The following is a 24943-nucleotide window of genomic DNA, read 5'->3' as shown; positions in this document are numbered from 1 at the left end:
ATTGTCAACATCCCTCTTTGCTTGAGGAGGGCACGAGCGGTGGCCACCACCATCTGGTCAAGGCGTTCAACGATGTTGTTCTGCTATGGGGTGTATGACATGGAGAAGTGGCACTAGATCCCCTCGTCGATGCAGTATATCATGAACTAAGTTGCCGTGGACTCACCACCATTGTTGGTGCGTAGTACCCGAAGCTTATGGCCACACTCCTTCGTAGCAGCTTGATGGCACTTGATGGGATCCATAGTTACCGCCTTGGGGTCAAGTAGAACCACCCACATGTAGTGGGACACATCATCAATGAGCAGGAAGAAGCGATGTGCTCTAGGTGTGGCTAGTGTCACGGGGCCACAGAGGTCGCCGTGCACAAGCTCTAGCTTCTTCTTGGAGCAGAAGCCCGCCTAGTGGGGGAAAGGAAGGCATCGCTGCTTGGTGAGGATGCAGGTGTCGCAGAACTGCTCTAGGTGTTTGACTCGTGGCATGCCCTACACCATATCCTTGTTGTCGAGCTACTTTAGGGCCCCAAAGTTGAGGTGCCCAAAGTGCTAGCACCACTGCCAGGTATCATCATTGTGGCGAGCTGCAAGACACATGGGCTGCACCACCTATACATGGAGGACGTAGAGGTGGTTGGTGCCTCTATTGACCTTGGCAAGATAGTGACGATGGCGATCCCAGATGCACAGGACCCAGTGCTCGATCTCCATATGTGAGCCATTCTCATCCAGCTATCCCAAGCTGATGATGGAGTTCCTCACTGTGAGGAAGTAGTAGACACTAGTGAGTGGCCGGTGCTCTCCGGTCATGGCTGCAAAGATGACAGAGCTGACGGCCTTGATCTCCATGGTAGAGACGTCCCCAAACTTGATGGAGCCTTGAACACTGGAGTCGAGCTTGAAGAAGAACTCCCGCCACTCGATCATGTGGTGGGTGGCACTGGTGTTGAGGTACCACCCGTCGATCTTATCGCCACCGAACCCATTATCGAGGAAGACATGAGCCTATGGCTCGTCAAGGTGGAGGAGCGTGGCGGTGGCCAGCGTGGGAGAGGAGTGTGGCTCGATGCTCCTGTGTACGAAAAATAGAGCTGGCTCATCACCCTCTTGTGATTGCGCGAAGTGTGCCTGACCACCACGCTTTGCCTGCCGGTAGTCCTTGGTGTAGTGGTCGGTCCTCCCACAGTTCTTGCAGGTGTCATCATTTGTAGCCTTGCGCTCACCATTGGCACCGTTAGGAGCACCACCACACGCCTAGAGAGCCTTGTCACGCTTGCGCGACCGGTGCTTGCGGTTGCTCATCGAACCTGAAGCCTCCCCCTTCTTTTGCTCCCGCTGGCAAGCGAGCCACTGCTCCTCGGTGAAGAGAAGCTTGCCACTTATGGTGATCGGATCTGAGGGAGGTAGCTACTCATAGTTGTTGACGGTCTTGAGGCGACCCGCCACCTTCTCGATCAAAAGCTCAGAGAAGTCCAGCAACATCTTGATCGCGATGGCGATCTACGAGTACTTCTTGGGGATGACACGAAGGAACTTCTCGACAACTCTCTCCACGTCGATGTTGTTGTTGTCGTATCATGCCAATTGCTGCATCAGGGTGTTGAGGTAGAGAGCGAAGTCATCGATGTCCTCACCCGGCTTAAAATTAAGGTTCTTCCACTCCTGATGCAGCTTCTGAAGCATGGACCTATAGGCGCGGTTGCTTCTAATATGTGCCACGGTGATGGCATCCTAGGCATCTTTGGCAGTCTCCTTGTTCGTGAGGGAGGAGTGCATCTTCGGTGGAATAGCAGCAAGAAGCGCCTCTAGCGCCCACTAACCCTCATCAAAGTCGGTGTCACCATACCGCACCGCATCCCACATGTGCCACGCCTACATCTTCAATTCATCACCATGGACCACTTGGCATAGTTGGTCTTGGTGAGCTTGGGCCATCTGCTGTCGTAGCCGACGTCCTTGACGATAGTCTACACGATGGGTGGTGAGCCAGGATAACCATGACAACCTCAACGCTGGTCCGAGGAAGGGGAGGCATGCCGCCTATGAGGGCTCCATGCACCAGGGTCCTATTCGCCCTGCTCGCTATTATCTAGGTCACGTCGGTTGTTGCCGTGTGCATTGAAGCCATGTTCGCCCTAGTCTCGCTCAAAGTCATGCAAGGCCTGCTCATGGGCCACACGCTCCGGGTCCCACTGGGGCTCCAGTGCACGGTCGACTCGCAGATCCCACTAGTGGTCATGTTTGCCAAGCCCATCCGCTCACTCCGCTTGTGGTAAGCACTCCACATGGAAGAGTATGACTTATGGGTCACCACTAGCCGCTTGTGGTAAGCACTCCACATGGAAGAGTGTGACTTATGGGTCACCACTAGCAAGAGGACTGGCTGCAACCTTAGAGCTTGTCTCAATGGGGACTAGCTTGGTGGCAACCTAGTGAACCTTAGGATAAAAATCACCATGTCAACCTCATTCATCCCGGTTGTTTGCAATTCCCCAACACAAGCTTGTTTTACATTTCATTTATCATGCTTGTGTAGTTGCTCTTGTAATTAGTTAGCTCGTGTAGCTTGCTAGTTACCCTCTTGCTTGTGTAGTAGAGAAGTAGCTCCCTTGTGTAACTAGTTTACTTTGATATTAAATTAGTTGCCTTACTTAGTTTGTGTAGCTAAGTAAAATGCGCTCTCTAATTCGGCTTGTGTAGCCTTGTTATTGAGCATTGCTAGTGAGCTTAGGCTTTGTGCGCTTTGCATCACTAGATTGTGTAGGTGCTCCCCGGTTTGCTCGAAGTACTAGTTGCATAGGTTTGTATGCCTTGCAAGCTAGAATTGGTTAGGTGAGCACTAGCTAGCCTGACATCTTTGTTACCTAATTAGGATCTTTATAAGGTGCTTGTGAACTTAGATAGAGGGGTGTAGTCTTGGCTAGACCGATAGTTTTAATTCCGCATTTGTTTCGGTTAGCCGGCGCGATTATTTTTTTAGAAATGACTATTCACCTCCCTCTAGTCTACCATCTCAACCCTACAGGTTGGACATAGCGATAGGATTGGGATGGGTAGGGGTAGAACCCATATGAACTTAGGCTCTAGATACCATTTATTGGAACAAAAGCACATGTTTAGTGCTAGAATTTCAGTTTCATTAGCATTGCCACAACTATAGCAGGTTAGGGATACATATAGAATAGCATACTTGCAACTTAAGAAAGCTACATGTCAGTGCAGAAAGTGACCAACACATAAATATTTGTAGTTTTGCCATACGTTGTGATCAGATGTGGCCTAGCACTCAATGACACAGGGTTTATACTAGTTTAGGCAATGTGCCCTACGTCCAATTTGAGTCGGTTGGTGACTTTATTCCTGAGCCCAGGTGCTCGAAGTTTGCTGTGGGGTTACAAATGGAAGGAAGAAAGATGGGGGGTGCAAGAGGTATGGTCGAACTCTATCTGAAGGGCCAAGAGTGATGGGAGCTCCATTGTGCGCTAAGTGTTCGAACGCCTATTGTTCGTTGGGATCCTTGGTCGTTCAGATCGTGTGTGTTGTTTGAGTTGTGAACTGATCGATCTCGGAGTCCCTCTTTTCCCCTTTTTGGGAGAGAGCGCATCCTGTTTTATAGATGAAGGGGACGACCTTTACAACTGAGAGAGAGAGTACGTATGCTACTAAGTCTTGTTGCCCACGCCGTCGGTACAAGATGATGGTAGGCGCCCATAACACTATTGATGTCAAACACATGTGGGAGGTTTTTACCATGTTCTCCATGTAGGGCAAATGATGGCGCCTACAACACTGTTGATGCCCAGAGGCATGTGGGGAGAGCCTTGCCGTGTTTGTCATGGTATGGGAGTTGATGGCGCCTACAACACTGTAGGGCAAACGTTGGCACCCACAATACTGCTTGGGTTCTGACATGCTTGGAAGGTTGCAGTGCACCCTTCTAATATGTCCTGTGGTACTGCAGGTGTATAGGGTACGGCCCTCGGTATTGCGCTTGACTTGAGTGTCCTATTTTACCTGCTCCACCCGTTACCTGGTCCTCACTGAGCGGGCATCCTCGATCGGTTGGTCCCAGTCAGCTCTGACTACGCTAGTTGGAGAAGAGTTGTAAGTAGAGGTTCAGTGTATCCCTGGTCGGAGACGCGAGTCAGAGTCGAAAGCATTGTTGGCCAGGCCTTCTGGTCGGAGAGGCGGGCTAGAGTCAGAAGCCGGGCCTTTCGATCGAAGAGGCAGGCCAGAGTCAGAAGTGGGCACCGTTCCTCCTTGGCTAGGCATTCCGATCGGAGATTGGATCATCCTTCTGGCCTGTCATTAGGTTTTTGTTCTAGCCTAGGAGTTGTGCGTCATTCACAACATCGTCTGCTGGGCCGAGCCTTTGTTGGGAAGCCGGTCCATGAGGGACCCTGGGTTTATGAACATGACAGGAGCCCCCGAGCCCTCGGGCGATTCAGGTAGAATCGTCTGGGGGATTTTTGTCTTGACAGTGGGTGTGCGCGAGCGCACCCATAGGTGTTGCCCCTGAGCCCCTGGGTGATTCAGGTATAATCGTCCATGGGGTTTTTCCATGTTGCCAGCGGGGGATTTTTTTTGTTTTTGACAGCGGGTGCCCCCGAGTGATTCTAGCAGAATCGCCTAGGGGGTATTTGTAAGCGGGCGTGTGTGCACCTTAGTGGCCATAATCTCTTCTTCCTAGTATCTAACCCATCATTTCCAAGAGCGTGGTCCCAGGCATTTGGTCACGGCCGAGGGACTGGGCAAGACGGAGTTGTCAACAAGGTGCTGGGCGTAGCAAGGGATTGGGCGAGATGGACTCATGGATCCATGCACTGGGCGTAGCGAGGGACAACTGAGGGATCGGGCCAGACGGACTCGTGGACCCAGGTGTTAGTCACAGCCGAGGGATCAGGCGAGTCAGAGTTGCGGATCTAGGTGTTGGGCACAGATGAGGGATCGGGTGAGTCGGAGTCACAGACCTAGGCGTCGGGTGCAGCCATGGGATTGAGTGAGTCAGAGTCACGGACCTAGGTGCAGCCGAGGCATTGGTCATGGCCAATGGATAGTCGAGGGATAGGGCAAGATAGACTCGTGAACCTAGCGAGTTAGAGTCACAGATCCAAGCGTCGAGCGCGCCACGGGATTGGGTGAGTCGGAGTCGTGGATCCAAGCATTGGGCACACCGAGGGATCGGGCGAGTCAGAGTTGTCGATCTAGGTGTCAGGCGTGTCGAGGGAGCAGGTGAGTCAAAGTTGCGGACCCAGGCGCAACCGAGGCATTGGGCGTCTTGAGCCCCTAAGCACCATTGGGCTCGATAGGGGTCAGGTTGAGTTTTTGTCCATTACCCTGTCCGTGGTTTCTCACAACCAGAGGGGCTGAGCTAACATCGCTTGCCTCGATGGCTCAAGTGACATGCTCGGTGAGCTCGCTATCGGGCACGTTCGAGTGAAATCTAGGTCCGTCATTCATGATGGGGTCGACATAGCCCTCATGTGGCATTCCACTTCTCCTTAACCCATAACCCGGTAGATGCCTGGGTTGTTCCAAAGACTGACCCAGGTGGCCCGCTGGCCTCCCTCGATGGAGATTCTATGGGCATGGGTCGAGGTTAGGATCGAACGAGAAGGTTGAGATGACCCTATCTACTTTGGAGCGGACTGGGCGAGGGCCACTCGTGGCTCATCTACGTTTTCTCCCCTAGCTCTATTTGATGCGGGGTGGCCTCGAGCCCTTCGTGGGCCGGCCTTCGAACCCCGGTCGGTCGTTGCTCATGTTGAATGAGGCAACTGCCGCTTCATGACGCAACACGGAGTGTTGTGATACATTTAACTACATATGTGATGCTTCGGATGTATGGAATGAATGAATGCATGCATGGATGAATGAATGTTCATATAAAGAAATAGTGGGGTTTGGTAATGTTACCTTGATGACTCAAGTGATGAGGTTTAAGGAGCTCCTATTGGATATGTCGGATCAGGATCCACACTCGTCATTCATGACGGAGTTGGCATGGCCCACATGAGGCATCCCTTTGCTTCTTACCTATCTCTCGATGTTCGCCTGAGCCATTTGATAGACTCAGAAAGCCCGTTGGTCTCTCCTGGGTGGAGATCCCATCGTTGGGCCTTTCCATGTCCCGCCTGGGAAGGCGGAAGGCCACCTGCGCACAGTGGTGCCTTGTTTCTCATGCTCAGTGTGCGGTAGTGGTGGAGCATACCTAGGCCACGTCCCGCCTGACTAGGCGTTGTTCCATTAGGTAGGGTGCGTCCCATCGGTTAGGGCATGTCCCGTCATTTCCCATCCACATTGAATGGGGGAAGGGAGAGGGTTGGAAGATCTATCTAAGCCGAGCGTTGCCCCATCGAAGGGCAAGCAACTTTTATCTTTGCTGGTCATGTCGTTAGCCGATGCCACCGGGCGGCCATAGTATAAGTAGTCAGTAGATGTAATAGTTTAAGTTTGTGGGGGAGCCCCCATGTGAACAGTTGTTTTGACGAATACATCAATTTTTGTTTTGTGACAATTTACTTCGTTCGGGGAAGCTTGTCCCCACCGTTCCTTATTTTTACCTTAGCATAGCTTTGTTTTTATTCTTTCTTTTTCGCACCTGCCAGTTCATCCCATAGGTTGCAACCTTAAGAGCCTAGGCGTGGCATGCGAGGCTCAGTTGCTCGTAACCCTAGGTAGAGGTGGGGTATGATCGGTTAGAATGTTGAAGCAAAGTTACGTAAGATAATTAAAGGAACGGACTACCCTTTCATTTGGGTAAAAAATGTATTTACCATATGATAGTAAAAAAGAGGTGGTATCGCACCCTCATGGAGCCCCCAAGCGACCCAGGCCAAAAGTGTTTAGGCCAGGGTGCTTTTGTAGGAGCGAACATTGAATGAAACAAAACAGTAAAGACTGAATTTTTAAGGGAAGAAACAACATATTGTTCGATGTTCCAAGTATTGGTGAGAACGTCGTTGTTGTCATCCTTCAGTTGGTAGGCGCCCGGTTGGATATCTTCGTCACCGTATAGGGTCCTTCCTAAGGCGGAGAGAGTTTGTGCTTCTCCTTGGTCGATTGGGTCCTTTGAAGCACGAGATCACCGGCCTCAAGGATCCTTCCTCTAATTTTCCTCTTGTGGTACCTACGGAGCGTTTGCTGGTACCTAGCGAAGTGGATGACGGTCGCCTCGCGGGCCTCCTTAGCAGGTTGACTACATCTTGTTGAGCCTCCATGGCTCGATCATGGTTGAAAGCCTTCACTCTTGGGGCGCCGTGGTCGATGTCGGAGAGCAGCACTGCTTCAGCTCCGCAGGCTAGGAAGAAGGGTGTGAACCCTATGGATCGGTTCGGAGTCATTCTTAGGCTCTAGAGGATCGCTGGGACCTCTGCAACCCATCGCCCAGCGTACTTGTTGAGTCGGTCAAAGATGCATAGTTTAAGTCCTTGGAGGACCATGCCATTGGCATGCTCGACCTAACCGTTAGTACGTGGGTGTCCGATCGAGGCCCAGTCAATCCTGATGTCGTATCCATCACTAAAGTCTAGGAACTCTTCCCAATGAAGTTAGTTCCATGGTCAGTGATAATACAGTTAGGAACGTCGAATCGGTAGATGATGTTGAGGAAGAATTTGACCGCCTCTTCCGAGTAGATGTTGGTGATGGGCTTCGCCTCTATCCACTTGGTGAATTTGTCCACCGCTACGAGTAGGTGAGTGAAGTTGCCTAGGCCCTTTTTATGGGGCCCTACCATGTCGAGGCCCTAGACCACAAACGACTAGGTGATGGGGATGGTTTGGAGCTCCTGTGCCGGCAAATGAGTTTGCCAAGCATAGAACTGGCATCCCTCGCACCTACGGATGACCTCCTCTGCATTTCATAGCACAGTGAGCTAGTAAAAACCTTAGCGAATGGCTTTTCCAACTAGTGACCTTGGGACTATGTGATGTCCATAGATTCTGGCATGGACCTCGAGGAGGAGCTATTTCCCTTGGTTGGTAGGGATGTATTTCATGAGTACCCCCGATGGACTTCGCTTGTAGAGTTCATCACCGATGGCGATGAATGTCTTGGCGTATCGAGCGATCGATGGAGCTTTAGTCCTATCCGGTGGGAGAACTTCCTCGAGGAGGTAGGCGAGTAGTGGCGCTCACTAGTTGGTTTGATCGAGCGCCAACTTGGCGACATCGGTGGGTGACGTTGTCATGGAGGCACTAGGGTTGGAGCCCCGAGCACCGGTTTGGCGTTGGGGTCAGAGCCCCCGAGTGCTGGGTTGGCGTCAGGGTGTGTCTGGATCGGACCCTCTAGGATGCGGGTGGACGGCTCATGGAGGTCGTTGATGAAGATCCCACTCGAAGATGGATCCCGTCTAGCGGCCAGCTTTGCAAGAAAATCAGTGGCATCATTGTCCTTTCAGGGGATGTGATACAGCTCAATCCCCTGGAATTTGTCCTTGGGCTTGCGCACCTCTTGGCAGTATGCTACCATGAGGGGGCTTTTGCAGGAGGACTCCTTCATGACCTGGTCGATGATGAGCTCTGAGTTGCCGCGAACGTAGAGTCACGTAGCGCCAAGCTCGATGGTGATGTGTAGTTCGTTGATGAGGGCCTCATACTCCGTGACGTTGTTTGAGGCTAAAAAGTGGAGGCAGATGGCATAGCGGAGCCTACTCCCATCTAGGGAGATTAGAACCACTCCAGCCCCTGAGTCAGGCACCATGATGGACCCGTTGAAGTACATCATCCAGTACTCATGGGTGACATCTAGGGTCAGTAGCTGGACCTCCGTCCATTCAGTGACAAAATCCATGAGAGGCTGAGACTTAATAGCAGTACGGGGGATATACCTGATGTCGTGGCCCATGAGTTCAAGTGCCCACTTGGAGATCCATCCCACGATGTCGCGGTTGCAGATGATGTCCCCAAGCAGGTATGAAGTGACGATCGTGACTTCGTGGTCGGTGAAGTAGTGTAGGAGCTTCCGCGCTACCATCAGCACGGCGTATAGGAGTTTTTGCACCTAGGGGTACCAGACCCTGGGGTCGGTGAGTACCTCCTCGATGAAGTATATGGGTCGCTGGACCTTAAGGTGGTGTCTTAGCTCCTCCCTTTCGATGACTAGGGCGGCGCTCACCACGTGGTTGCTCGCCGCGACATAGAGGAGGAGGGGTTCTCCCCATTTGGGAGCGACGAGGATTGGGGCCAACATCAGCGATGTTTTGAGGCTCTCCAAAGCCTATTGTGCTTCTTCAGTCCAAATGAAGGTGTTCGTCCTTTTAAGGAGCTTGTAGAGAGGCATCCCTCGCTCGTTGAGCCGGGAGATGAACCGACTTAGGGTGACCAAACAGCCGGTGAGCCTTTGTATGACCTTGATGTTGTGTATAGGGCCCATGTTGGAGATGGCCATGATCTTTTTAGGGTTGGCCTCGATACTACATTCGAACATGATGTATCCAAGCAACTTCCCCTTTGAAACCCTAAAAACACATTTCTCGGGATTCAAATTGATCTTGAACCTTTGGAGGTTCATGAACGTTGTGGCCAAGTTTGCGATCAGGTCGCAAGCTTGAGCCGTTTTGACCACTATATCATCAACATAGACGATGATTGTTGGTTTCGGCCGCTCGGCTTTATCAGGCTGATCGAGCGGGTCGATTTGGTCGGTGAAGCATTGCTGCATGCACCTTTGGTAGGTGGCGCCAGTGTTCTTCAGACTGAAAGGCATGGTTACATAATAGTACGAACCATACGGGGTGATGAATGAGGTTGCGAGCTGATCGGACTCTTTCATCGCAATATGGTGATAGCCTGAGTAGGCATCCAAAAAAGAAGAGGATCTTGCATCCTGAGGTGGAGTCGACTATCTGGTCTATGCATGGCAAAGGAAAGTGATCCTTTGGACATGCTTTATTGAGGCCAGTATAATCAACGCACATTCTCCATTTCCCTATCTTCTTTTTAACAAGAATAGGATTGGCAAGCCAGTTAGAGTGGAATACCTCTCTAATGAATTTGGCTGCCAGGAGTTTGGGAATCTCTTCGCCTATGGCCCTATGTCTCTCATCGTCGAAGTGACGTAGGTGCTGCTTGGCGGGCTTTGATCCCGGGATGAGGCATAGTGCATGCTCGGCGATGTCCCGTGGTATGCCCAGCATGTCAAATGGTTTCCATGTGAAGACATCGTGGTTGGCGCGTAGGAAGTCAATGAGCTTGCATTCCTATTTGGCAGGGAGCTGGGTCCTGATTTGCACCATCTTGGTTGGGCCAGTGGGGTCGATCCCCACCGCCTTAGTTTCCTTGAGCAGGCAGAAGGTCATTGTGGAGGTTGGTTTGTTGTAGTCCAGGACTACTGGGGTCGATAACTCCCCGAGCCATGGGAGCTCAAAAGAGTTAATGACGATAGTGGTGAGCTCAAAATGCTCGTAGTCGCACGTGAAGGCGTGCGAGAAGGTGCTACCCACAATGATGATGCCGTTCGGTCCTAGCATCTTTAGCTTCACTTAGGTGTAGTTGGGGACCGCCATGAACTTGGTGTAGCATGGCCGCCCCAAGATGATGTGGTAAGACCCCTAGAAGTCCACCACCTTGAAGGTGAGCACCTTCGAGTGGAAGTTGGCTTGGTCACCAAATGTGATGGGCAGGTCGATCTACCCGAGCGGGTATGCCTACACTCCCGAGATCACACCATGGAAGGGAGAGCTCATCGGACGGAGCTCCGACCAGGGGATGCGCATGGCGTCGGGTGTGTCGATGTAGAGGATGTTGAGGCCGCTGCCTCCGTCCATCAGCACCTTGGTGAGGTGCTTCTTTCGGATGATGGGGTCGACGATGAGCGGATAGCGTCCTAGTCTGGCGAAGTGGGACGGATGGTCCCTCCGATCAAAAGTGATCAGAGAATCTGATCAGCGGAGGAAGGACGGGACGGTCGTTTCGGCGATGCACGCCTCTCGGTAGCGCACTTTGTGCTGGCGCTTAGAGTAGACAGCATCGGATCCCCCAAAGATCATGATGCATTCCTTGGGGTCAGGGAAGCCATCCCCATCCTTGCCTGACACGCCTCCTTTCTTGGCTACTGCCTCCTTGCCCTTTCCTTCTTTTGGCCTGCCGGCCTATTGCAGGAAGCGCTTAAGGAGCTCGCAGTCCTTGTAGAGGTGTTTGACTGGGTAAGCGTGGTTGGTGTAGGGGCTATCCATGAGCTTGCTGAAGTGGTCACGCAGGCCCTACTGGGGCTGCTTGCCCGTGCGATCAGCTGCAGTGACCAATGCGGAGTTGGCTGTTCAGCGTTGATCCTTCTTGTTCTTCTTACCCCTCTATGTGGAGGGGCCCTCGTCTTGGTCCTCGCGCTTGGCCTTGCCCTTGTCCTAGCCTCCGTTGAAGACAGCTCTGACGGCCTCCTCGCCGAAGGCGTGGTTCGTGGCAATGTCGAGCAGGTCGTGGGAGGCTCAGGGCTTTAGGCAGCCAAGCTTGTGGATCAAGGACTCACACATCGTCTCAGAGAGGAATGCGCTGATGATATCGGCATCGACAACATGAGGAAGGGAGTTGCACTGCTTCGAGAACCTACGGATATAATCCCGTAGGGACTCGTTGGGCTCCTACTAGCAGCTCTTGAGGTCCTAGGAGTTCTTAGGGCGAACATAGGTCCCCTAGAAGTTCCTGACAAAGACCCTCTTGAGGTCTGCCCAGTCACGAATGCTGTCGTGTAGGAGGAATTCGAGCCACACTCGAACATGTTCCCCCACGCAGATGGGGAGGTACTGAGTGATGAAGTGATCATCATCCACTCCTTTGGCTCAGCAGGCGAGCCGAAAGTCTTCGAGCCATATATCAGGATTCGTCTCCCCGGTATATTTGGCGATGTTCATTGGCGGTCAGAAGTGCTGTGGGAATAGTGCTCTCTGGATGCGTCGGCCAAAGGCCCATGGTCCTGGGCCATACGGGCCGGGACTCTGGTCATTTGGTCGGCGACCACGCCTAGGGTGCATCTCCCCAGTCTCCTCGATGGTTCGGTCGGAGCCTGTGTCATCTGCTCTCACTATCGCCTGATGGACGTCATCATCATGTCGGGCCCGACGCCGGTTGCTGATGCTACTGTGAGCGTCTTGGTTTGGCCCAAGGCATTTGCGCATAGGCAGTCGGTGTGGAGCGGGTGCCGGGTCAAGCTGTGGCACAGCTACGCCCTCCTATTCCGCACCTAGTGGCTATAGTGATGAGCGGATAGAGCGATGTGTCTGGTGCGTCCCTGCCCCTTGGTGGGGAGAGAGGCCGTGAGTCGGTGTCACGATGTGAAGCTCTCCGCCTGTTGAACGGCGATGGTCTCCATCAGTGCTCGGAGGTTCCGGTGGATCGCCTGTTTCTGGGGGTTGTTTGGCTCGGGGAGGCCACGCAGGAGCATCGCCACCGCAGCGATGTTCTGGCTTGCCTAAGCGAACAGTGGGGGATCATTCCCCTGTGGATGTTGTCGCGCTGGACCTAGCGGGCACAACCCCAGGCGCCACGCACCGGGTTACGTGCACGGGGCACATCGAGCGCGCTGGCGCAGGTGGCGGCTTGTTCTGTTGTCTTTGTCGTAGCTCCTCGCCGTGCACCTACGCACATGCGAGGGCATCCGCGCGAGGGTCCATAGGGGTGTGGGTCTGAAGAGACTCCACTGCCACTAGCAGCTGTCTCGGGGCATCTGCCATAGCGCACTCTCGGGACAGAGGGTGGCTAGGTGCCACGACGTCGCCAATGCTGGAGCCGTCGCTCTCAACATCGTCATCCACGAGGTCGTGAAAAGAGGCGGGTGCGTAGCTCACCATCCCCACGAATTCAGATGTGAGAGGGGGTGGCACCAGCATCCTTCGAAGCCCCCAAGCGTACGTGTTCGTGGGGGACGCGAGGCCGTAGGGGAACCAGTCGCATGGCGGTCGCGATAGGGACAACGGGGTCCCTCCGGAGAATCGGCGAAAGACAGTAAATAGCGAGTAAATAACAAAGCGTATATTACTCACAATGGGGTTTGAGCAGAGCGTATGCTCGGAACGAAGCATAGGCGCCTCGCGGTTGAAGTCGCTGGGAGTCCTGGAGCCGACGGAGGACGCGCCTCCTCCGATGGGCGCCTGAACAAGTGCCTCCTCGTGGAGGTGCAGCACGCCGAGCCGGTCGGCGACGAAGTCCAGGCTTCTGAAGAGGAAGGCCTGGGATGGCTTGAAGACGAGTGGAACCCACATCCCAATAGGTGGGAGTGTGGGAAACTCCAGTGAGCCGAAGCAAGTCATATCGCTTGAGCCCGCCATGGCGAAGGTGACGGAAAAGTGGGCCATCCGATGACTAAAAAGCGTGAACGTACAACGTCTTCCCCACGGACGGCATCAACTGTCGGTGCAAAAAGTGACCAACACGTAAATATTTGTAGTTTTGCTGTACGTTGTGATCGGATGTGGCCTAGCACTCAATGACACAGGGTTTATACTGGTTCAGGCAACGTGCCCTATGTCCAGTTTGAGTCAGTCGATGACTTTATTCCTGAGCCCAGGTGCTCGAAGTTTGCTATGGGGTTATAAACGGAAGGGAGAAAGATGGGGGGTGCAAGAGGTCTGGTCAGACTCTGGTCTGAAGGGTCAAGAGTGACGGGAGCTCCGTTGTGCGCTAAGTGTTCGAACGTCTTTTGTTCGTTGGGATCCTTGGTCGTTCGGATCATGTGTGTTGTTTGAGTTGTGAACTGATCGATCTCGGAGTCCCTCTTTTTCCCTTTTTGGGAGAGAGCGCAACCCCTTTTATAGATGAAGGGGATGGCCTTTACAAGTGAGTGAGAGAGAGTGAGAGTACGTATGCTACTAAGTCTTGTTGCCCACGCCATCGGGTACAAGATGATGGTAGACGCCCATAACACTGTTGATGTCATACGCATGTGGAAGGTTTTTACCGTGTTCTCCATGTAGGGCAAATGATGGCGCCTACAACACTGTTGATGCCCAGAGACATGTGGGGAGAGCCTTACCGTGTTTGTCATGGTATGGGAGTTGATGGCGCATACAACACTGTAGGGCAAACGTCGGCGCCCACAATACTACTTGGGTTCTGACATGCCTGGAAGGTTGCAGCGCACCCTTCTGATATGTCCTGTGGTACTGCAGGTGTATAGGGTATGGCCCTCGGTATTGCGGTTGACTTGAGTGTCCTATTTTACCTATTCCGCCCGTTATCCGTCCCCGGTCGATTGGTCCCAGTCGGCTCCGACTACGCTAGTCAGAGAAGAGCTGTAAGTAGAGGTTCGGTGTATCCCCGGTCGGAGACATGGGTCGGAGTCGAAAGCGTTGTTGGCCAGGATTTCCGGTCGGAGAGGCGGGCCAGAGACGGAAGCGGGCCTTCCGGTCGGAGAGGCGGGCCAGAGTCGGAAGCGGACGCCGTTCCTCCTAGGCTAGGTCTTCCGGTCGGAGATTGGATCGTCCTTCTGGCCTGTCGTTAAGTTTTTGGGCCGGCCTAGGAGTTGCGCGTCGTTCGCAACGTCGTCTGTTGGGACGAGCCTTTGTTGGGAAGCCGGTCCGTGAGAGACCCCGGGTTTATGAACCCGACACTACAGCATATTCCAACGATTAAAGTAGATGCTAAAGTAAGATAAGATAGATGATAAGAGTGCTGACACAGCACCAACTACTATAGATAAACATAAGACATCTATCAACTTGTGCAGTTTATCTCCCAAAAGACAAAAAAAAAAAAAACTTGTGCAGTTATGCTTGGCCCCTGGGTTTGGATTTCCTGTTCATCATCAGATTTGTGATGCTCCAACCGTCCTTTACATTGATCTAGTGCATAGCTGTCAGACTTTTCCTGTACAGAATTCTTTTTGTTTTTCCGAACATAAGGACTTTGTCACTCCCTGACACATCTGAAGAAGTTGGTAGTAGCAGCTGCTTCCCTGCTGAAGAAGTTGTAGTAGTTGCCAGTGTACACCGATACAAAAACTGAAACAAATAAAACGAGAGCCCAAATTGCTCACACCAAGACATTCAACAAGAACAGCCAAACTATCCAGCAGAAACTCCGTGACCGGAAACGTGGCTGCGAGCCGCAATCGGTTCTTCAGTCTCTGCCATCTGGCATCAGCCCATCAGCAATATGCAGATGTGCAGGCCAGGAGTAGGTCGACGAAACAACAAAATAGCATACTATTAATTTTATTGATTCGTTCTGTAAAAATGTAGAAGAGGAGTACATAGATCAAACCACACTGTGGACAAATTCCAAAAGACTAATAAGGGAAGATACAGGCTAAAATATCGCTTGAAAGATATGGTCGACAAGCTTGACAACTCATGTGACTTGGCTATCAATCAGATCACAAATATTCTGATGATCTGTGCTTTTGCTTCAGCTCGCATGGGATCCGGTAGGGGGAGAGAAAATGGGGCACGCAGCACGCTCTACCGTCGCAGGGTCTGCATAATGTACTGACCGTACAGATCCCTGCACAAAACACCAAGATCATGTCAACACGAATCCGGAGTTCGATCCAAGCCGATATATGGTACATGTCTTTTTCATGTCATCCTCGAGATAAATGACCAATTGACCAGGACTTACATGGAGTACTGGATGGCTTCGCGGGCAGCTGCGGCGGGCAGGAAGTCGTTGACGGCCACCTCCTTGTTCTCGTTCTTCTTGTCTGGAAGAAACCACACGGTTGAAGGGCGCGTCCAGCAAGGACCACGGAAATTTAACGAGTACGGAGCAGTGAGACAGGAAAGCGTACAGTCTTCGAAGAAGCGGCGGATCTCCTGGAGGCGGTGAGGAGAAAGCTCGCTGATGTCGTTGTAGTGGCGGTACTCGGGATCGTCGGCGCAGACGGCGATGATCTTGTCGTCCTTCTCCCCCTGTTCCGAACATTTTGGTAAGGTTAGATAAGATCGGTGCGAATGGTTGCAACTCGGGATCGAATTGCAGGGAGATGGAACCATGCATGGAGATAATTCATCTATCATCTGCGTACCTGATCTATCATAGGCATGAGGCCGATGGCCCTGGCGCGGAGGAAGGCGCCGGGGAGGACTGGTTCCTGGATGCAATGCAAATGGCATGCGGATATATGTTCTTATTAGAAACAAAATAGGTGAATAATCAACCCGAGAGGCGAGAGGCGAAAGTAATTAATAAAGGCTGAGATGACGATTGACAGCGATCAGTCAGTCACCTGCATGAGGACGAGGACGTCCATGGGGTCGTTGTCCTCGCAGAGCGTCCGCGGGATGAAGCCGTAGTTGTGAGGGTACACGACGGACGAGTAGAGGACGCGGTCCACCTTGATGAGCCCCGTCTTCTTGTCCAGCTCGTACTTCACCTTGCTCCCCTTGGTGATCTCCACAACCTGCTCGACATACCGGATCAGACACGTTCACGCCCCAGATCGATTTGCATGCTGCAACTTTGGTTGCTTGCTTGCTGGGGAATAATGGGATTCAGATACTTACGACGTTGAAGACGGCCGGAGCTTCAGGACCTGCAAATTGAAAGCACGCACGACCGGTCGTCGGTCGGTTAGCAAGCGCTATCCTCGAATTGAAGAAGAAGGCCTCTGATCGAGCCATGCATATCTGAGGAACGAACAAATGCGTGCGTTGGCGAGAGAGACGACGGCGGGCTCACGTACCGATCTCGAGGTCGTGCCAGGGGTGCGCGGCGACGGACCTCCGCGACAGCGACGAGAGGATCCGCTCGTTCAGCCGCGGCGCCCGGCGCTGCTTCGGCTCCACCTCCATCACGTCCTGATGCTCCTCGGCGGGGTGCCCGTTGCTGGCTCCTCCGTTCTCCTGGCTCATCTTCCGCTACCTCGGCTCTGTACCTGCCGGAAGACGAGTTCGGGTTGACCGATCGACGCTCGTCTCTCACGTCGCGCGCGCTCGGCGAGCTAGTAAATGTTTAACAAAATGTTGGAACAGGGGGATGGGAATGGGGACACGGCAAACATTGCAGCGGCCCGCGCGCATATATAGGGGAGGATGGGAGGGAGCGCCAGAGTCCGGAGCGGTGCGCGTGGGGGGCCACTGGTTGGTAGTGGGTCGACGCGGCAGCACGTGGGTCGCGGTGCCGCGCTGGCGTTGGAAACTTCGCTTTGCGCGTCAATGGCGTCACTGCCAGCGGCTCCGAGTCGCGAGCTGTTTGCCAGCTTTAAGGAAAATGGATACTGGGCTTGCAATTTCAATAAGCATCTAGGCTTGTAATTTAAATAAACATCTAGTTTTTTTTATATCTAGGTTTGTATTTGTATGTTTAATCTTTTATCCTGCATATATTAGGTATATCTTATGATAGGTTTGTTCGGTTTTATTCTTAACCTTTGGAATAAGCCTACATGGTTTAAATTATTTAAGAGCACGACACATAGCTTATTTTACAATTGTTCATCTAATATGTGCCAAAGTTCAAATTGTAGATAATTTCTCTCGAATATCACATTCGAAAATGATTTTCACATTCATGGCTGCGTTCGCGGGTCTAGAAAAACCAGACAAGCCGGCTACTCCTCCTCACAGGTGCACTGTTCATCAACAAGCCGCTACAGTGTTTCTCTCTCACACAACCAGCCAGTTTCAGACTAGCGAAAGGGGCCCATGTGATGTTATCTTTCGAGTGGTATTTTTTATTCTAAAATCAATATACATGTCTCCTATAAGTATTTCATACTTGTGTGCACAAATTTAGAGGGAGGTTACTCTACAAGTTGGATGCTTTGAGACTAACATTTTTTCAAGCTTACCATGTGTGTAGTAGTCTCATTGCAAGGAAAATGAAGTCCCCGAAGTTAAGCATCATACTTCAAATATCCACCACCAATTGTAAGTGGTACAAATCAAATTGGTTTCCACATGTGATATTTTTAAACCGATATCATCATGTTGATTTCACTTTGGTAATAGTCCGAGAAAGGGAGGATAGCGGATTATGGAGTTAGGGGGAGGTTTCAATCCATAATGCCACATGGGGACATTTGCAAGGGCAAGATAAGTTTTCAAAGATGTTTACATGTGGTATCTTTTAGCATCATATAACCTTGCCCTTTGCATTGCATCCTCGCAGGTAAATAGTTTTTAAATTCCATAATTTTTATTATTTGCTTGCTTTGGTCGTATTGTCACCAATCATCAAAAATGAAAAGATTGTAAGGAAAATAAACTATAGGTCCATTTACTTTGGATTTTGGTGTTTGATGACCAACACAATCAAATTGGACTAATGAATTTACAAGTAATTGTTTTGTAGTTCAATAGGGTGCAAGACGTGACTTGGACGAAGGCGACATGATGATCCGATGATCAACACCTTAAGCAGGACCCTAGAAGCACAAGAGAAGACCCAAGATATTAAGCATAACCTAAGTACAAAGATGGGAATCAAGCCGAACGCAAGATCGCGAAGAAACGAGCTCCATAGAGGTGACCGGACGCGGCCCTATGAGGACCGGACGTGTCTGATCAGTTGCTCGACAACAGCAGTGACCGAACGCTGAGCGAGGCAGTGACCGGACACACGGATTTCACTGTTCATCGTTACGGCAACAACTCAGTGAAGACCGGACACAGCAGCACTAGATGACCAAACACACAAAGTGCAGCGTCCGATCATGTCCAGAGAGGTTCTAGAGCGGCGCAAATGCGACCGGACGCGTCCGGTCGATGATGACCGGACTCGGCAGTGCGTCGGATCTCTACGCGCGCGCTCAATGGTTGAGACGACCGAACGCGTCCGGTCAGGACGACAGCAGCGTCCGATCAGTAGCAGAAAGTTGGGTTTCGTCCCCTAACGGCTACTTTCTCCATGGGGCTTATAAATAGACCCCCAACCGGCCATTTGTGATGTGGAGAGCTGAGGAAACATACCAAGGGTGTTGATAAACTATTTTAGTGATCACCATTTGCATAGTGCTTAGTGATTCATTAGGTGATTAACGTAGGTGCTTTGCTAAGTGCTTAGGTTGATTAGATCACTGTTTATACGCTTGCTATAGGTTTAGGCCTAGTGTTTAGTAGATTTACACACCTCTTATCACTCGGTGCTTGCACGTACTATTGTTGTACATCGGAAGAGTTTGTAGTGTTGCGAGATCACACCAACCGCGTTTGTGGTGTGGCCGCCACCGTATACCAAAGGGAACAAGGCCCGCGGTAGTTCGGCCAGAAGCTTGATAGTGAAGACGGCGGGGAGCATCCGGGAGAGGCTTGCCGGAAAACACGTCGGAGACCCACTTGCGCGTGGGGAAAGCCCGAGGCTATCCACGGAATTACCCGACCGGGAGCTTGGCCCTTGCGAGGGATTCCTTGCGAGGGGCACCAATGAGGACTAGGGAAAAGCTTGCGCGCTTCTCGATACCTCGGTAAAAATATCGGAGTCATCGACGGGAGTTTGCATCTCTACCTTATCTTTATCTTCCGCATTCACATTGTTACCTTGGTTGATTGCTTTACTTTCCTAGCTTAGTTGATAGGATTGGAACCTAGGGTGCATAACTTTTTTGCGGTAAAGATAGCAACGCACCTAGCAAAACCGTAGTTGCACATCTAGATAGATTACCTTCTTGCATAGGTTTTGACAAGGTGGAATTAGAGGCTATAGTTCAGAGTTAGAGCTTTAAGTTGCTTAATTCACCCTCCTCTTAGGCGTCACGATCCCCTACACCAGCTATCCATCGGGTCACCCCAAAAGGTGGCGCATCCGAACTGACAAGGCTCTCACCTCTCAAACCCATGGGGTGATGGGACCACGGGTAAGGCCCTCCGACGTCGCCGGATTAACCCCGATCCACATGTTTTGTGACGGATTAAGGTAAAATTTTGTTCAAGTTCTACTCAAATATATCCCAACACATATAAATTGATGTAAATCCAACTACATAGAAACAAGGCCTAACAGGGGCCAGACGTTCAATCAAAGCGGAACGCCGATGTGAACGACCAACATGTGCTCCAATCCAATCCAGATGCTCTCAAATATCAGCAGTATGATTTAAGATTGGTCCTTCGAAAACAAACTAAAGACTAGTATTTTTTTTTGAATTATACATTACAACATAGCCACTCACAACGCACGTACACTAGACCGGCAAATTATCAAGATTGACAAAGTCGCCACAGATGTCTTGCTATCGACGAAAACGTCATCTACTACTGAAAGCACAACGTCGTTAAAACTCGCTCCCACGAGAGTCGAACCCAGTACTACTTAGGCTCTTATAAATTATAACCGCTGGGCTACAAGTCCTTTCACACCTAAAGACTGGTATCTACTACGCTGTTGGAAGCCTTTTGATATTCGTGATGCTCGTTTTTTCAAGAGATATACAGAGATCGTGATGCACATGAGCATGTCATGATTCGCACATATTTGTTAATAATAATAAGCATAATAAAGAAAGGAAAAGATGGTGGAACGAAGTCCTGATGCACATGATCGTCAGTACCGGTTTCGGTGCCACTGCCAGTCGTCCGGTCCACCAACTTCTTCAACTTTGGAACTGGTTGTCCAGTACTGTACAGGGTGACAATGGCACGGACCGTAACACGCACGCGAATCCGTGTCAACTCCACTGCTTTGTGCCAGTGGAGTTGTACAGGCCGGAGGCAATTCCCACAAGTCTGGCTAGCCTGACTCATTTTCACTCTAACAACATTATCAGAACAATTGGCAGAATCACAGAATTCTCCTTGTGAAGAGCCTCACCACCCATCAGTCAATAACTCGATACCACAACTTACAGGAACGATTGATCAATAACTCGATATCATTAGCATTACTTTACTCAGGTTTCACATTGCAGGCGGTGCGGGCTCTTAACTCGCCCCGCACACTCACCCCACAAAATTTCCCTTCGTGGCTGTAGTGGCCCAGCTGCAAAATTTTTTGGCCCAACGTCTTTGAACCCGCCAAACCCGTTGGGCAAGAGACAAAGCTCTCAAGAACCCGCGAGACCCGCAACAATTGCATCTCCTGAACCCCACCGCTATCGCGCCGTCACGGTACGGTGGCGTCGGCCGTCGCCCTCCTCCGCTCGCCCTTCCGGCTCGTCCTTGCCCTTGGCGTAGATGGGAACGCCGATTCTGGCCGTGGCAGGTGGCGAAACCTGGCCCTCGACTCGCGCTCCTCCATGGTGGAGCAAGAGGAGGCAGGAGAGGATAGGGGCCATGAAGCCTCCAAGATCCTAGCATCGGCTTCTGCGGGATTGGGGCGCCAGATCTCGGGTGTGGCTTCGTCGTCCTGCAATTTCTTACAGACAGATAAATATGGGTAAGGATTTTGCTCGGTCCCCTTTGGTTTTGGTTGTTTACCTCTACTGTTCTCTCTTGAACTGATATACGGAGTGGAGTAGATTGTACAGTTGACACTCATAGTGCAAAGGATGCTTTCAGCAGAGTGTTTTTAGTTGCATTTATGTTTTAGGACCCTGAAGGAATTATACAGACTCAACAGTCCTATGTCGAGTTCATATTAATCACCAGAACATAGTGTTCATATAAAAATTGGACCGAATCAATTTTGAGCATCAACACAAACTAAAAACAGGATTAATTATTGTCTAGAAATCTTTAAATACAATCTTTTAAATCGTCTACTACAAATATCTAGTTTTACTGTAGTCCACATTTTGTTGCCACCATTTGGTTGTCCTCTAGCTTATCATGTTATTGTATTCTATCTAGATGTGCTGGTGTGGACATGACAACCCTGCCATCTGAGCTTGCGCCAGAAGAATTGAGTGGTCAAGAAGCAGATCAATAAAGGAGTAAGCATACAACTCCAAGGAGTGTGAACTTGAAGAAGTCATTGCTAGTGAAACGGAAGTCATCTGCTGTTAATGCTCCAAAGCCTCCAATAGAGAAGCGGAGGAAGTCATCTGCTTCGAACATGCAATTTGTGAGGTCCCCGCTACTGAATAGGATCCTAGCATCGCCAAGGATGCGCCACTCCAGAGCCAAACACCAGAGGTCACCATATGCAGGATTGTCATCTTCAACCTTACCCGATGATACAAGAACGGTTGCTTCTCCTAATCTTGGCAAAGATGCAGCATCAAGGAGCGTGGATAGGATCAAATCCTTGTTGAAACGGAAGTCATCTGTTGTTAATGCTTCAAATCATTCAGAAGGAATGGAGGAAGTCATTTGCCTCACGTGTGCACTATGTGAGATCTCCGGTACTTAATATAATGCTACAGTCACCAAGGATGAGCCAGTCACCTAACAGAAGATCCTGTACTGTATGTGAAATCATTCAAATGAGGTTAGCAGAAGTTGTATTATATGTTTACTGTTTTGCAAGTTTCTCTGTTTTTTTGGCTAAGTTCCAATAAGTTCACTTTGTTTTCGTGAATACTGTACGTGTATCTCGTATTGTATGTTTCTCTATTCCAGCCAACTCTGCTTTGATCTTCAATACATCGATATTGTACTGTACGTCGTGCGGGTCTTGCATACAAATTTGTTGTGTCCGCGGAACACTTGTCCGTAAGATCTGCAGCTTTGTGGCAAGCCGCAAGCCCGCTAATAAACTTTGCGGCAAGCGAGGCGGGTCGGCGAATGAGCCCGCCGGCAAGTTGACTCAGGTTCATTGAAATACAGTCATTGTTGAAGTACAAATGTATAATGCCCTTGTCTAAACCTGTGCAACATCTCAGAAACTACCGCTTTGCTTATCAAGGAAAAACTAGTGCCGGTGGAATTGCCGAATGCATGCTCCACCGAAACTTTCACACAGTCCGCAAGGGCGGAGAAACCGACAAGCGAACATGTTGTGGTATTACTCCATCTCCTTAGACAAAAAGGAAGGGGACAATGTGTTTAGGGTTCGTTTGGTTGGGCTTTTGGCTTTAGCTTTTGGCCCCAAAAGCCAAAAGCCCAACCAAAGGGGCTACTTTTTCAGGTGGTTTTTTTAGAAGCAGCTACTTTTCCGTAGTACAGTTTTAAAAGCTGATTTGACCCTATTTTTGGCTTTTGGCTTTCTGCTTTTCGAAATTTGTGTAATAAAAAGCTCTTCCATAGTTGTTTCAAGAGAGATAAAGATAGAAGGTATATTTTATACTTGTTTAACCAAACAGCTTTCAGCTTTTCTACAGCTCACAGCCCACAGCAGCTTTCCCACAGCTCACAACTTATAGCAGCTTTTTCCCACAGCCACAACTCAACCAAACACACTCTTACTTGGTCTGGAATAGCCAATACAAGACAGTTATTTCATCAGTACAACAAACCTTTAGTGACAAAGGCCCCGTTTAGCACAACTCAGCTTCACCGTATAAGCTGTTTTTTTTTTTTTTTGCAAAATAGCTTCATGAGCAACTTTGTTGAACCTGAGTTATTTTGGAATAAGTGTTTGGCAAAACAGCTTTACATAGTGGAACGATGAATAGAATGACTATAATATGGGAGATGAAGTTGGGATAAGCTACTTTTTTTTTTAGGTTCCTCCCAACTCATATCTTTGTGATAGAAGGGGAAAAACAGCTTCACCCATGAAGCTGTTTTGGAAATAAGTGTTTGGCAAAAAAAAAAACAGTGCACAACAGCTCATGAAGCCGCTGTGAGCTGTGCCAAACAGGCCCAAAGTAACTAAACTTTTTGTATTGGCATATAAAATCAACCAAAAAAAGCGTTGATCATGCAGAATTTAAGATAACCAAAAATGAGAAAAAACAAATTTAGCAGATAACACATGATGATATTTTAGAAAAAAAATCACTGAACTTCTTTTTACAAAAATAAATGCTTTCATTTGTATGCTGTACACATCACGTGCACAAAAAGTGGAAAACAGGGTCAGGAAATAATGTGCGCACAGTCCACAACTGCTGTTGGCAGGCAAAACACAATTTGTCACTAATTTTAATTCATTAAATATTGTTTTCAGTACCAATGTAATCATATGAATAAGTTTTGCTTGAGCATCTCAAATGATCAGTGATTCTATTAATTGGTGATGCTACGATAACATATGCTACCATATCAACATTGCAGTATTGCACTGCGTCACAGTAAGATACTATAGTATGCCCATCTGTGATACTCAGTTATGCAATTATGAGGAGAAAAAAGGTGATGTTGTAGTGTATGAATAAACTAGCAGTACTAATGTCTAGTGGGTACGTAAGCACGCAGAACACTACAACAAGATACTCTTGCATGCGGATATTTTTTTTTCTCGAGCACCCATGAGAGCTATATATCATTTAATATTAAGAAGAAAAAATCTTGCATTCAAATATCATGCATGTGTCAGGATGTAATTAGATCAAGCAATGCACGGAGCAACCTAATGCTTGTTCTGGTGAAGAACGATAAGGATACAGGGCTTGTTTGCTTTGCGCCCTCGCCTGGGGACCTGCACCTAGGCAGGTGCATCGTACCACAGGCGTGCCTGGCCCTCCAGGACGAGGATCAAACATGCCCACAATGCAGCAGAGCAACCAACAAGTTGCAGAATAAGTTTTGCTAAAAAACCGGGTTAAAAATTACTGTTCGCTAATTTGTTGTGAGAGAAAAACACCGTTACTTCACTGAAAAAGCACGGCTGACAAGTCAAGCGAACAGGGCTTGAGGCAGTATGGCACACGAGATGAATTTAAAGCACCTACCAAGTGGCAAGCAACGTTAATAGTTAATACCACCCCAGCACGGGGACTAAATTGATGAGGATTCAGAGACAACGCTCGTCAAGCTGCCACTACACAACTCACAGTAGGTCTAGCTTGCAACAGACAATGCATAGCTCTGTGACAAAGTGGAAGAGACAGGTGGGAGAAAAGTGGTGACTGCTATTGTTCTTTGTTTGGGCTAGGGATGTTTGATAGTATTGGGACAATCTATAATGTCAAACCTTGGAGTTTTACCTGTTGAGACAACTAATAACTAAAACATTCAAACAGTACAGTAACGGTGATCTTCTTATGTTATGCAGCATCACTCCATCAAGCAGAAACAACTGATAGAGCAGAAACAG

At 49.9% G+C, this 24943-nt stretch overlaps 1 protein-coding gene and 1 pseudogene across 1 annotated transcript; one reads left to right on the top strand and one right to left on the bottom strand.

Annotated features, from left to right (window-relative positions):
- Window positions 1-15091: 15091 nt before the first annotated feature.
- Window positions 15092-16914, bottom strand: LOC136512161 (soluble inorganic pyrophosphatase-like). Its single transcript, XM_066506143.1, has 7 exons — window positions 16611-16914; window positions 16432-16460; window positions 16155-16328; window positions 15954-16019; window positions 15717-15837; window positions 15548-15629; window positions 15092-15430 (listed from the first exon to the last, which is right to left on the bottom strand). Exons 1-7 carry the CDS (start codon window positions 16777-16779, stop codon window positions 15388-15390), a joined length of 684 nt encoding a protein of 227 aa, XP_066362240.1. The 5' UTR covers window positions 16780-16914; the 3' UTR covers window positions 15092-15387.
- A 4122-nt stretch (window positions 16915-21036) lies between these two features.
- Window positions 21037-22153, top strand: LOC136510922 (uncharacterized; annotated as a pseudogene).
- Window positions 22154-24943: the final 2790 nt, after the last annotated feature.

The sequence above is a fragment of the Miscanthus floridulus genome, chromosome 16 (assembly GCF_019320115.1).
Source record: "Miscanthus floridulus cultivar M001 chromosome 16, ASM1932011v1, whole genome shotgun sequence".
Classification (NCBI taxonomy): Eukaryota; Viridiplantae; Streptophyta; class Magnoliopsida; order Poales; family Poaceae; genus Miscanthus; species Miscanthus floridulus.
The sequence above is the reverse complement of the archived record's forward strand: the minus strand, read 5'-3'. Positions and strand labels throughout refer to the sequence as shown.